The sequence below is a fragment of the Malus sylvestris genome, chromosome 7 (assembly GCF_916048215.2).
Source record: "Malus sylvestris chromosome 7, drMalSylv7.2, whole genome shotgun sequence".
In the NCBI taxonomy this organism is placed as follows: domain Eukaryota; kingdom Viridiplantae; phylum Streptophyta; class Magnoliopsida; order Rosales; family Rosaceae; genus Malus; species Malus sylvestris.
Genome location: NC_062266.1, coordinates 20,379,817 through 20,394,748, shown reverse-complemented (window position 1 = coordinate 20,394,748; position 14,932 = coordinate 20,379,817). Strand labels below are relative to the sequence as shown.

General features: G+C 36.7%; 1 protein-coding gene and 1 long non-coding RNA gene across 2 annotated transcripts; one reads left to right on the top strand and one right to left on the bottom strand.

Moving 5' to 3' along the window:
- The first annotated feature begins 239 nt into the window (after positions 1-239).
- LOC126630158 (cyclic nucleotide-gated ion channel 1-like) lies at positions 240-3,845 on the top strand. Its single transcript, XM_050300286.1, has 7 exons — positions 240-366; positions 632-1,049; positions 1,130-1,327; positions 2,272-2,555; positions 2,653-2,764; positions 2,883-3,128; positions 3,402-3,845. The coding sequence occupies exons 1-7, from the start codon at positions 320-322 to the stop codon at positions 3,843-3,845; spliced, it is 1,749 nt and encodes a 582-aa protein (XP_050156243.1). The 5' UTR covers positions 240-319.
- A 4,793-nt stretch (positions 3,846-8,638) lies between these two features.
- LOC126627727 (uncharacterized) lies at positions 8,639-9,112 on the bottom strand. Its single transcript, XR_007625119.1, has 2 exons — positions 9,041-9,112; positions 8,639-8,848 (listed from the first exon to the last, which is right to left on the bottom strand). It is a non-coding gene; the product is annotated as an uncharacterized LOC126627727 (long non-coding RNA).
- Between the last annotated feature and the right edge of the window lie 5,820 nt (positions 9,113-14,932).

The following is a 14,932-nucleotide window of genomic DNA, read 5'->3' as shown; positions in this document are numbered from 1 at the left end:
TAAGGAAGGAGAAACATTAAGAAAAGACTAATTATGGACAAGAAGAAGTTTGTCAACTCTACTAAGTCTTTGTTTTTAATTCCTAATTACCTGTGAGCAATACAAGTTATAAAATTAATTGAATCCGTGCAACGCTCTTTTCCATATTGGTTTCTAGCAGCTGGCTAAGAATCCCAATTTTTGTTTAAAAGTTAGAGTACCCTACTTCTCCAATCAATTCTGCCTTACGAGTTCTAGTTTGTTGCTTGTTTTTGTTTCTTCTTTTCGTTTCATTATCTGGGTGTTGATTGGTTCAAACAGAGTACTAGAAACATAAAAAATGAATATTAGTAATGAGGATCTGGAAGATCGCGACATTAAACTGAGGTTAGATTCTCTGAATTTACTTTTTCTTTTCTTGCGGTGTCTCTTCTTCGTGAAACTTGATCCTCTCCAAGAATGTTTTTATTCTGGTTGGTGATGTTCATTTGAGAATTAGTATAATCCTCTCCACGAATTATTAAGTTTTCCTTTTTTTTCGTTACATTGAAGGGTTTCGAACTCTGCACTTCACATACTCTTACTTAGTATTATACGCTCATCCTCACTATTTTAACTCCAATGACTTTGATTTTTGCCTTTTGTATATCAGCTTTCGACGAACCGTGAATTCTACTCTCACGGAGGAGATAAAACATGAAGAAAATATTCCATGGATGAATAGGATATTTGTAGTTGCATGCATGGTTGCAATCTCAATAGATCCCTTGTTTTTGTACATTCCTATCATCGATGGCGAAAGTAAGTGCCTCGGAGTGGACAAGAAGTTGAGGATTGTAGCTCTTCTTTTCCGATCACTCATAGATATCACTTACATACTGCATATTACATTTCAAATTCGTCAAGCTATTAAATCAGCGTCACCAGACCACCAGTCTCATCTCAACGAACAAACAATTACTTGGAAGGCGAAGTGTTTCGATTTATTTGAAAGTCTTCATAAAATATTTGAGAAGTTGTCGTGGCCTTCCATCATAATTGACGTTCTCGCTGTTCTTCCAATCCCACAAGTAAGATTTTTATGTCAGTAAGTTTGTCAATTTTGTAAGTTAGAAGGTGAAATCTAACTCATTATTTATTTTTTTTCCAGGTGTTAATGGGAGCTGTTTATTTCAAAATGGGTGGCTCTAGATATTTGGATAAGATAAAGATTGTGAATGTCTTTCTTCTCGTCCAATATTTGCCAATGTTATATGGAATTTACCTGGTGGATAGGAAATTTAGGAAAAACACTTCGGTGTGGATTAAAGGTGCTTTCTATTTTTTTCTGTACATCCTTGCCAGTCATGTAAGTTTCATCCATACCGCTTCTGCTTTCCTCATTTTTTAATAGCTTTTATTCTAGTTATTGATGCTTTGTTAAATTTTAAATGAAAAGTGTTGACCTAGTAATTTGGGGTCTTTATTTATTTGTTTTTTTAGTACATCGATATTTTTACATTAAAGGTAGGCGGAGTTCGGTTAAGCTATTCTTTACTCTTTTTTTTTAGTACATCGATATTTTTACATTAAGGATAGGCGGAGTTCGGTTAAGCTATATAATGACCAACCTAATTTGGTATCGAATTCGTTATCCATGAGATTAGAACCTAAAACTTTTCACTTTAAGCGAAGAGAAATACAACCAGACGGTAATACTGAGTGTCAATTTAGGATCTTTACTATTAAATTATCAGAACCCCCTTGCTTGCTGTCAGATATCACATGTTATCTTATGAATGGTCCAACAATCTCATAAGCTTGCTGCATATGTCACATGTCATAAGATTGCTGTCATAAGCTTGATGTCATAAGCTTGATAAGAGCACCAACCAGATAGTTTAACAATTAATCTCGATGTCATAAGCTTCATGTTACCGTTGTCACATGTTAGTTTTATGAATGGTTTAGCTTGGACTAGAGTTCAAACATTTGTCAGCACTACAATTGAGAAATTTCAGATCTGATTTGTATAGACTCTGTGACAACGAATTATTATCAATGATCTATTATTTATAGCTTATTTCAAATTCTTAGCCCTAAGGATAAATATCATAAAAAATATTTCGTACCACCCCACTATTTACTCTCTTTTGACAATTGGAGAATTCGATATCAATTTACCTAACTAATTTTTTTTCTTCTAAGCTTTATACTTTCCTTTTTCTTGATGATCTATTTTTGTTACTTTTCTCCTTCGGTGTGGTACACTTTTTATTGATTAACCATATAGTTTGTTGGTGATTTTTTTAGATGCTTGGAGCATTTTGGTACCTTTTCTCCATTCAACGAGAAACAGATTGTTGGCACCAGGCATGCAGAAATACTGCAGGATGTAAACTAAGTTTCTATTGCGATGACAATGTTCCAACCAATGTCACAACATTGCTTACTGAATTCTGTCCCACAAGTCCCATAAATTCTACGGTATTTGATTTTGGAATGTTTTCCAACGGAATTGAGTCTGGTAACACCGGACCAATAAATTTTTTGACAAAGCTCTTTTACTCTTGGTGGTGGGGTCTCCTAAATCTAAGGTTTGCTTTTTGAGCTAATGAAAATTTTATGATGTTCCAAAGTATTCAATATAGTATTGATGTCTTGAGTGACCCTGGTTTTTTTTCCGATTGGCAGTAATTTTGGCACCAGTCTGCAAACAAGTTCGTACGTTTGGGAGAGCCTCTTTGCAATTCTGATTTCCACTATTGGGTTGCTACTAATTTCTTATCTTATTGGAAACGTACAGGTTGGTTTTCGATCGATTTCCCTATGTGAATTGTTTTTCCCGCTGAGGGATGCATAGTTAGGGTTTATTAGGGTTTTACTGACCCAAATTATGTATGTCCTTTTTATTGTGAAAATAGAATTGTCTACTGTGGGAGGAGGAAAAGAAAGTGCAAGAACCGAAGCTGAAGATCATAGAGGAAGGTCTAAGATTGTGGGCCTTCAAAAATAATCTCCCTCAACATTTGGAGAAAGAAGTCATAAAAAACATAAAACAAGCAATTGAACTAGACAAAGATGCAGACGTCGAGAATCTATTCTCTCTTCTTCCATGGCGTACCAGGCGAACTCTAAAGCGTTTTCTCTTCATGAACCGAATGATGGCAGTATGTTCCTCAATAAAACTCAAACTCGTCTCTCCTCTTTCTCTCTACACACACACATATATATAGGCAGGGAATCTTTCTTAAGAGGGAAATCAAACCAAATAAAATTAAAAGAAGGTGACGTCTAATCAAGAAAAATGAACTTTTGTATGATATGATCATTCAAACGATTGTCCCTTGGCACCTCATGCATTGCCTTCTTAGTTCACACACACGCGCACGCACACACATATTATTGATCAGTTTAGTAATATTGTAAGCGCTACTATGCAGATACCAAGGCTTAAAAATATGGATGATAAAGTTCTGAAAATGATATGTGACTATCTCAAGCCAGTGGTCTACCCTCAGAATACAATCATCCGTCGGATGGGAGAACCATTTGATAGCATTCTCTTCGTTGCAGAAGGCACTGTGTGGGTTTACTCGACTACTGATAGAAGTCAGCAGATCGGAAAGATGAAGCAATTCCTTCAGAAAGGTGATATTTATGGAGCCGAAGAACTGCTGAGTTGGGCAACATCCCACAGTAGCAGCCTCTCCTTTGTCGACCTTCCTTTCTCGACGGAAAATGTGAAATGTCACACAAAGGTACAAGGTTTTGTTCTCAGCGCTATGGACTTGCAAGCTATAGTTTCCAACTGCGGACATTTGTGGAGCCCTAGTAATTCTGATGAGGCGGAGGTACCCCATACCACTACTTTAGTGATAGTGTAGCTAGATAGTCGCATTGGCCTCCTCCCATTCTGCAACAAAAGTGACACAGTTAAGAAGCGTGTGACAAGTTTAATTTATTACCATTTCTCCCTCAGTTTTCAAATTTTAAGTTAAAAAAAAAACTATTTTACTTGTTTCTTTCTTTCTGTTTTTCTTAATTAATGTAATAATATTTTACGCTAATAGTTTGAGCTAAGTACAAAATAGGTCAACTATAATAATTTAGTATCAAACACATCATTCACGAGAGTTTTTTTTTTTTTTTTAACAAAAGATAATTAACAGGGTTGGGGAGTTGGCAAAACCTCATAATAGAATAGCCATAATGATGTGGTTCAAATTCGCATTTGGCAATAATCGAACTTAAAACCCCTCACTTACCAGTGAAGAGGAATACTACTAGACTATAGTGCTAAGTGGCCCCTCATTCACTAGAGTTAAACGCAAGACTTTTCATTCAAGAGGAATATCACAAGACAATAGTACGAGTTGAACTCTTCTGAATAGAAAATTTGACTTTTCTCCTCTAAACTCAACTTTTTCACATAAAGCCAACAATGTTCTTTATATTGGCTATAGCTTGATGATTATGATCCAACTAAACAAATTTCCTAATCGAGCTTGGAAGTGTCAGATAGTATCGTGCTGTTTAGTTGGTGGATGATAACATTAGTATCCCCTTTTGATCAGTAGCATATATACTCGATAAAGATACAACGCACTACCTACAGGTCAAGCATATTAGGTTGATTTTTGTTAAGGTGAACAAAATCTACATGCGCAAAAATCTGAGAGCATTAGGACATATGGTTATATGGACCATAAGTGGAAAGGGCCTGAATTTGCGAGTGTAAATTTGAAACCCCATAAGGCATGCGGTTGAGGCGGTAAACGGCAGTCACGATTGCATCACCCTAAGATTAATGTTTAGGGCCATGGATTTCAATTATCAAAACTCTGACGATCTTTAGAATATGTATGCTCTTTTGTTGTACCACACCATTTTGTTGCGGTATATGTGGACTTCTTGTGGATTATGTTTGAATTTCTAATTCGCATATTCACCACCGATATTCAATTGACGTATTTAATATGACTTGAGAATTGAGTACAATAACCATCTTGTTCAAATATATGTATCTTGTTAACATACTTTGAGACTAATGGAAGCCGATTTTTGGTTGGTTGTGTTAAAACAAAATCATGGATATTAACCGAGTCTTTTTTTTCAATTTTCTTGAATTAATATGTGAAAATTCACATGCATACCAGTTCAAGTAAGTTATTGTGTTTGATTCACAATTCTTAAGAATTGAGGGAATTTAATCCTTGATGGCTCCTTGCAACTTGCAAGTCTATGAAAAGATTGATGTATTTTCTCCTCTATCGATTTCTTTTTCTTTCTCTCGCAAACTTTGATATCGGCATGTGATTGTGAAGTGATGGTACATGTTAATTAGGATCCATGTAGCTAGCTGAGGCATAATTTCTCATTTCTATGTTTAATTACATTAACTGACACATTCATACCACATTCATAAATAACTACAAGGGCCTTTCAATTTGGTCACTAAAATTGTAATTAAAAATAGTCTTCACCCCTCTAGGACTTCAAAAGTTTGAGGTTGATTGGTTTATAAAGGACAATATAAAACACACATATGTATATATGTAGCATATATACGAGTGACATGAACATGTTGAGTGTTATTCTTCAGTTGTGCAGGCAGGAAGGTGCATGCCTCAGACATGGCCTTCTTTGAGCATTACAAGTGGCTCTCTTGACCGAACTTGAACATTAGTGTCATCAATATCGTATTAGGTAATACTAAGGAGATCAAATTTTTATACCAAATTTTGTAAACCAAATGATGTAGATGTTGATAATTAGATAATTACTTAAGTGTTGATTAATATGCTTATTTCATATTGGTGATACATCATTTGGTTTGCAAATTTGGTTTGACAATTTGATCTCTCTAGCATTATCTGTATGTATTTGTTTTCCACAGTTTTCTAACTTCATATCTGTTAAAATCTATAGAGAATCCTAATTGTAGTCGATGTTGTGAGAAGAATTGTTGATTACAATAGCCAAAAGGGATCCCTTGATTTTCTTTCTTTCCACTTATGACTTGTCATATTTTCCACTTGTATCCAGCTGGTCTGCAACACCCCTTGGCACTTTTTGAATACGCTTCTTCATTTTACTTGATAGCCAGGAAACAATAATCTTTACATTTATGCAGATTGGGGAAATCCAATTTTTATTTTCTTTGATTTTGTAGTATATAACGCTTAGGAGGGTGCAATTATTACTTACCTGACACAAGCTGCAGCAACCATTTGGGTAACTTGGTGGGAAATGTGAGTTTTCTTTGGCCGCAAGCAATGTGGGTTGAATATGCCAATCCATAGAAAGTGAATAATATTTATTTGAAAAGAAGTGGTAAGGAGACTCTCTCAAATTGAGATTATCTATAAACTCTTTTGCATCTCACAGTTTAACGTAAATTTCCGTGCCAATATTATAAAACACTGTGTAAAATAACATAATTAAGATTACATAGAGTCCATGAAAAGTCCTAATTTTAAGAAAGTCTCATGTTCATTTCTCTTATTTGAATGTAAAGATGATTTTAGCTGAAATTAACAAGTGGTTTCCTTCATGCTCAAGTAATAGCTATTTTGCTAGCCGTCTACATCAAAATTAAGGAATCAATATGTCCACTCTAGCATCTACAAAAGGTTGAGAGTGCAAATGTGTTTTATCAACCACTTATATTTTGAAAGCATATTCTAAATATATTTACAAGTATATTTGCTACCTTTGTAATTTACTTTTTAAGTAAAACCATGGAAAACAAATACAAGGGTCTACCATTACAAAATTGCAAAACCTTCCTTTGCGTTATTTGATAACCATTCTATTTATAATTTTCGGTCTTTTTTTTTTTGGAAACTATTGACACACCCCGATCCGGAATGTCTACTAGGACTCCGAATCGAGCTGTGCTGGTCGACACTTGGAATGTGACGAAGTCATAAAGTATGGTGAAGTGGAAAATGTGAATAAATTTAAACCTAAAAGTGCTTAAAGACAAGAGTGCGTTGTGAACGGGAATGAACCCATTTCACACGCGACGTCAGAGCATAAGTAAAGTACAGTAGTGTGGTTAAGGATCATACCCTCAGAGATAGCCACCTATATTGTGATTCGCCAAGAATCCTCATCGATATGAACTTTCAGTAGCTAAAACCTGATGGGGCGAAAAAAAAAAAACAGAAAACATGAGTGGGCAAAAACAAAGCTTTTTGAAACCATTTCTTTTTCCCAAAAAAATAATAACCCCTCACTGTAAAACCCGTATAATTTCCCAGAAATTAATAATACATACGTATATAGAAATCGGGCTTAAGAGCAATGAAAACCAAAGTATCTACCATGTCAAGTATCTCAGTAATAAATAAGCCATGTGCTATGAATATAAAATGATATGTCAGCCGGAGTCACCTAACGTGACCTGTACGGCTGAACCTATAGCTCATCTAGCAACTCCTGCACACGAGTCGGAACTATTTAATGTGGTATGTACGACAGGCTGGGTGTAAATAGATACGCTTAAGTGCTACGATCACGTGAAGGCTTTGCGAAGTATCGCAAGTCACCTACGAGTTGGAGCCACCTAATATGGTCTGTACGACAAGCTGGCACCTGCCTTGGATCCAAGGTGAGCGTGTGGTGCGGGAGGTGAACGATCACGTGAAGGCTAGATCCTGGCCTCGAGCATAGCACTAACATCGGGGTGCAAGATAATGAGCACTAGATGCATCTAAACATAACCATACACACTACAATCACTATCATCAATATGCACTCACCTGAAGCTTACCTGGGCATCCGCAGCGTCATGCAATAATATGCATATCTATACCAATGCATATACTAAATGCAATGCAATTGACATGGCTTTTAAAAATGTAAATTCATTTAAAACAATTTCTGGGAAAATGGAAAACATGTATACGTATATAAAGAAAATCAAAAGCCTACTCACCTGGAGTCCGTGCTACAACTCCATAGCACAAACATCAAGGCGTCATGAACGATCGGCACCTAGAGCAATTATCAAACCACATCTCATAATTCTTATCGATAAAACACGCAACTTACATAAAACATATCCCCCAAGGACATTCTAGAATGATTTGTAACCCATTGACCAAAAGTCAACCGTCGGTCAATGGTCGACGGTAGGGTCCACAATCCTACGTAACTCGATCCGGAAGATCCGCTCTTTGATTTATGATCCGTAACTTTCAAAGATCCACATTATGCTTTTAGAATAACATACTAAAATTTCATTACGATCCAACGGTTGGATCTCTGCCAATTGCAAATTCAAATAGCGGTCAACGTTTTATACTACAAAAAAAATGAGCACTACACACAATAAATTATATGTGCCCTTTGAGGCCAAAAAGCACCAACATTTGTGCTCATAGACCAATAGCAACAGTGCAGCAACTAAGTTTATATATGTGCCCTCTATGGGCGTCACCATTGCTAAAAGGGCACAATAGACTGTTTGGTGCTCAAAGAGGCAGACACAAATAAAGGCCTTTTTTGGTCTATGTTCTAACAAACTTGTCAGATGACCTTCTCCATCCATGTTTGCACTATTTTTGTTATTGTGCCCAGTAGGTTCTATTTAAAAAAAAATAGAAATGTAAAATTTTGAAATAAAACCAAAAATTTAAAATTTTCATAAAATCCAAGATGGTAGTCTCGGCTGTAAAAAGCAATCCAATAGTAGGAACGGAATGTCTATAATGAAACTACAGAAATATTCCTCATAAAGAACATGTTTACAAGTGTTCAAGATAAAAGACCAACAAAATAATGAGATTTTCCTATCAATGTATCCATGCATTCCTACATATAGCCACCCATAACTGATTTTACCCTTTTTCCCAACTCGGTGGATTATGCAATCACCTTCCTGAAATCCAAACCAAAGGAAAAATAAAAAAGGGAAAGGATCACATATTTCTAGTGATGTTTAACTACCCAAACATCTAATCAACCTTGAGAATTCATTAGCTTTACACATATTTGATAACAATAAGAGTTTCATTTTCTTCGACAAAAAAGAGAACATTTTACTATTGGTAAAACTAAATGTCCAATGTACCTTAACAAGACAAGGAAGCAAATTCATATCGACACTGTGAACCATAATTGTAGAAGGAAGTTCATCCTCTTCCTAGAAAAGAAAGAAATTTAGTAAATATAAGTTTCGTTGATGCACAAAACTGGAGGGGTCTTGGAACAACATCAATCCGACCGTAAATCTGCTAGAAAGTAAAGAACAAAAGATGTATCATGGTTCACCTCAATGTTTGGGCTACATCCACACTGATATTGTATTTCTCTGTTTGTGAAAGGATTGTGAGAGTGAGAGCCTCCTCTTTGGGGATGTGAGGCCCCCCCATTATGAGGATGAGAAGACCCTTTTATAAACTAAGGGCTCCTCCCCTTTTTACATATTTGCCCCTTCATTTATTACATAATTAGATTTGAGTCCCCCGAGTACTTATACGAGATCTAAATATGAAGGCCCTAAGTATGGTACAAATAGTAGTCCCCCAAGTCTTCAATCAAGAGAGTATTTTGGCTAGAGACTTGAAATTCAGTTCATGTGTGAGCCGAAGTAACTAGATGTCGTCTTGAACTAATACTCGATATGAGGCGGTGCTCAATCTGAAATGATGCTCAACTAGAAGTAGCACATGTTGCGAGGCTGCTCGGTTTGTGGCTTGTGTTGCCTTGGTTGGCTCGGTTTGTGGCGTTGAAGGTGAGGGAGTCCCTTTTATAGAATGAGGGCTCGCTCCTCAATACATGAATGATGGGCTAGAGTTGATGCTTACGGCGAGGCGGTTGCTCAGCAGGCGGTAATGCTCTCTATTGATGTTGAGGGAGTCCCTTTTATAGAATAAAAGTTCGCTCCTCAATACATGAATAATGGGTGCTCTTTAATTGAGGGAGTCCCTTTTGTAAAATAAGGGCTCGCTCCTCAGTACATGAATAATGGGTGCTCTCTAATGAAAGTGAGGGAGTCATTTTTATAGAATAAGGGCTCGCTCCTTAATACATAAGTGATGGGTTAAGTCCCCCAAGTATTTTCATGAGGCCCAGTTGTGGAAGCCTAATATATGGTACATAGTGTAGTCCCCCAAGTCTTCAGTCAATAGAGGCTGTTGGCTGGAGACTTCAAATTCAATCCATGTATGAGCTGAAGTGGCAGTTGTTCGGAGGCGGTCTTTGTATACCATGCACTGAAGCTTTGTAGGTGAAGCTTTTAAAGTGAAGCTTTGAAGCTGGAGCTTTTGTAAATGAAGCTTTTAAAGCTGGAGCTCTCGAAGCTGAAGCTCTGTAAATGAAGCTTTCGAAGCTGATTGACATGAATGATGCTTATGAATGTTTATGTTAATTGACATGAGTGATGCTCATGGATGTTGACATGAGTGATGCTCATGAATGTTGACATAAGTAATGCTCATGAATGTTAACATGAATGATGGTCATGAATGTTTATGTATGATTGACATAAGTGATGCTTATGAATGTTTATGTATGATTGACAATTTTGGAGTACTGGACGTACTTTTGATCACCTAGTTGGTGATAATAGCGGCAGGCTGCCGAATAATTTTTGGAGTGCTGGACGTACTTTTGATCACCTGGTTGATGATAATAGCGGCAAGCTGCTAAATAATTTTGGAGTACTGGACATACTTTTGATCACCTGGTTGGTGATAAGCAAGTGGGTGTCCGGTCAGATAAGAGATCACCATGAGCACGTGGCTTATCAGTCTATAAGTTGGTAGACTTCTTTAATCAGTAACAATGTTGATTAGTGGATCTAGTTGCTCAATAATTCCTGACAATAAATTATAGTATAAGTACGACCGTATAATGAATAAATCAAATTGACAAAGTTTGTCAAGGCAAAATATTGTACTATGTGCCTTCTATAAATAAATAATTATTCAATCGTGTTGTAAATCACATGTTGTATAAGTGACATAGTTTAAAGGCAGTCACAATATTCTAGGCCATGAATAAATATTGCACATGTACTTGGGTTAAATATGTGTCACTAAGTGATGAATAATATATATATATATATATATATATATAATTTTTTTTTTATTCAAGTTATTGATATCCAATTTGGTCAGACTTGTCGCATGTTATGGGAAATAGTCATGTGATAAACCATTAATAAGATACAAAGACTAATGATATTATGACAGAATTAAGTAGTGCGTGAACAGCTAGTATGTAGCCTGTAATGATGTTCCTAGTGTGTGTGATATAAAGACACCGTGCAGACTCACCTGTATATTTTCGACTGCCAACTCACCTCCACTTTCAGCAAATAAAATAAAAAAAGTAAAGTAAAGATATCATCATGCTGTTTGTGGGGAAGATTTAAAGCAAAAGTTGGGATATATTCACTTTAAGTAAAGATACTCAATCCGTGGAGATAAGCTCCACTTTCAACTTTATTACTCCATTAGCAATAGTTAAAGCTTTCGTGAAGTGTTAGCAATCATGTAATAAATAATATTAAATAATAATAAGATATTTAAATAAACAAAAATCATTTGTACGTGAAGTGTTAGCAATCATGTAGGAGATGGAGTGCTCATCCAACATAAATAATATAAAATATGTAATAGGCATCTTCACTAGCAAATATGTAATAAATAATATAAAATAATAATAAGATATTTAAATAAACAGAAATAATTTGTAGAAGATGGAGTGCTTATCTTCTCCGATGGATTGTTGTCGGAGACGACACCTTTCCTGCTGAGAAATTGAAGCTCCACCATAAGCAACAACAATCTTCACCCCACTCTGATAACCAAACTTCTTAGCTTTCTCATGAATCTGACCAGCCAGCTCTCTCGTTGGAGACAAAAGGAGGGCGGCATGGCACACATCACGACCTCCGGCGCAATCCGGCGACCACTCGACGCCATTCTTTAAGACCCCATTTTGTGAGGTTTCACGTATGTTTCAGTTAAACCAATGAACAATGAGCCAGGAAAGACAAGCCTGTTATGCTCTTGCAGCAGTATCAGGACAGTTTTAGAAGCTCAGAAGCCGGAACTTCAGTGTGTAGGCACTGGTGCTGGATCAAATTTTTATCTTCTTTGCATGTTGTGCCGTTTGTGGCTGACGGTGAGGGAGTCCCTCAGATATCGCCTCTCTCTTTCTCTTTCTACTCTAACTGCTGAAATTTCCGCAGTGATAGCGTTTATGAATTTGGAATCGGCACCCCTGACTCCTGCCTTAGCAGCTATTTTCTTCACATCCTTCACTTCATCCTGTATCATTCTATGCCTCGACGAGGTAGTCAGCACCGGCTCGGAACGCGTACCAGCCGTTCTTCCTCAACCCAGAAAACCGGGACCGCCAGTACACCTTGGCACCCAGAAGATCTTGAGGATTGTCGTTTTATTGTTGACGAAAGATCAACTGTCCATAAGGACCTTATCCTGACTCAAGAGGCAGAGAAGAGCAATGGAAACACCATCCTTCGTTCTTTGTTAAGAACTTGCAGACAGGGTCGAGGCCGTACAGCCGCTCGACATTGTCGTTGGGTAGCATGCGGAGGGAGTAAGTGAAGATGGAGTAGCTGGCCAGGAGGTGTAACATGCAGTCCAGCATGATAAGGACGTCAGCGTTCTTGGTCGGCGGCTGCGAAGCTAAGTCCGCCGGAGAAAAGAAAGCGCCAGGCCCGGCTTTCATCATGATCTCGATGAGGTCGAGCTCGAGGGCTGTCTTGAGAAAAATGGGGAGAGCGGGGGCGTTGGCTAGCTGCATGGCGAAGAGGTTTGTTTCTTCATCTTAAGCATGGGTTGGAATCATCTGAGTCTTTTCGGTTGAACCTATTTTTTGGATTTGGTGTTGGTAGAGAGAGAGAGAGTCTGCGAAGGTTTTTTGGAAAAGCCAAAGAGGGAGGTTTTGGATTCTTGGGTTGTTCAGATTCATGGTGGACTGTGGTGAGGTCTCACGGTGGTGAGATGAAAAAATAAAAAAGAACCGACATAGCTTTTCATGTCGATTCCCACAAACGGCGTCAAATGTTGATGCACAAAACCGGAGGGGTCTTGGAACAACATTTATCCAACCGTGAATCTGCTAGAAAGTAAAAAACACAAGATGTATCGTGGTTCACCCCAATGTTTGGACTACGTCCACACTAATATTGTATTTCTCTGTTTATGAGAGGATTGTGAGAGTGAGAGCCTCATCTTTAAGGATGTGAGGCCCTCCTATTATGAGGGTGAGGATGCCCTTTTTTAGACTAAGGGCTCCTCCCCTTTTTATATATTTGCCCCTTCATTTATTACATAGTTACGTTTAAGTCCTCCGAGTATTTATACGAGATCTAAATATGAACGCCCTAAGTATGGTACAAACAAGTTTTATAAAAAATAAAAAAAATTGTTATTTTATATATAATAAGAGCAAAACTTTAATAGGACCTCTAATAATGTTGTATATATTTCAAGCAAATAAAAAACCAAACTTATTAATGTATGGTACATAAACCACTTACAAAGATGAGAAATAGCACGAAGGTAAAGTACACCTCTACAACATAATATATTCCCATCAATCCTGTAAAAATATGTATAATCCAAAATGAAACATTATATACAAATACCAAGTCATAAAAAAATAATAAATTGAAAAAACTTCTGTAATAACAGAAGCAAAATTTTCATCAAATGGATGAAGGCAAGGGCCATGTCTTTCTGATCCAACGGACAAAGTCGAGCAAACTAGAAAACAAGAGAAAAATGTGTGATGTTTAGGGGAACAAACATTGATATTTGAACCTAAAAATGCCTCTACTAAACTGCGATTTACCACTTCTAAATCTACTACAAATTTGTACTCCTAAGTCACAATCAATTAGTAAGGTAGACGAAAATTCAGGGCATACAGATAATCAAGTTTGGGAGGAATCACGTGAGTCACAAAATTGAAATACACTGAGTTTTTTTTCTTTCTAATTATTCAGTGCAGGGAGCCGGTTTTATACCTTCACAACCTCGTGTTCAACATACATAGTCAAAATCTTTCATAAGAACGCTAAATCAAGAAACGGGTAGGAGTTTTACTATAGTCACTTTATAGCTCAAATAGAATCCTAATGGTGATGGTGTAGATTATTATAGTCACCTGAAAGTCAACTAAAGCCTAATAATTCCCGTACACATATACAGCTTATAACTATCTTCAGATTGCGTGTGCATGTCAAATCAAGAAACAGGGAGAGTTGCAACATTATTCAATAGTTCAAGCAGTCTATCAACAAACTAACCTTTTATTACTAACATTCTACCCATCACCTTATATCTTTTATGAGCATCTGCAATGACGAACAAGAAGAAGCAATAAAAGGAATTAACTTTTCGAAATCTTATCTATAATTCCAAGCAATAATCACAAATAATTTTCATTAAATTCCAGAAATGAAATGTATAGAGCTACAACTAACAACTACTAATTGATCTTTTGACACGTCACAACAGGCCACACCGTAATCAAAATTTAAGTCCAGTGACATCAATGGCACTCTAGATTAGAATTTCATTAACCTTCAATGTTTATCGTGTTTGAACTCCAATCCAAATCAGTCGTGACTATGTGTTCGATATATGCAAATGGATTTGAGTGTCTAAAAAGGTTAAAGGCAACTACAGAAGAAGATGGGATGGTGCTTAGACAACTACACAAGCTTAGAAACAGAGAGCTATTCTTCCTACTATCCAATCAACAAAATTTGAAACATCAATTTGTTGCTTTCTTAATTTTATTATGCCAATGCAAAATGCAATGCCAATTAATATGCAGTAAGCTGTGTTTAAGGTTCAGCAATTCTTTACCGAAGAAACATGCCAAACTCACTAGGGCCTAGCTCGTCCCATAATCATAGCAAAGATTAAGAAATAATTAGATGAAATTAAAACTCATAACCTCATGTATTCCACACACA

What these genes read in the sequence shown, in the direction of transcription:
- LOC126630158 (XM_050300286.1), top strand. Translation starts at nt 320, where the DNA reads ATGAATATTAGTAATGAGGATCTGGAAGATCGCGACATTAAACTGAG. An exon ending in GATCGCGACATTAAACTGAG is followed by an intron (nt 367 to 631) that starts GTTAGATTCTCT and finishes TTTGTATATCAG; the next exon opens with CTTTCGACGAACCGTGAATT. An exon ending in TGTACATCCTTGCCAGTCAT is followed by an intron (nt 1,328 to 2,271) that starts GTAAGTTTCATC and finishes TGATTTTTTTAG; the next exon opens with ATGCTTGGAGCATTTTGGTA.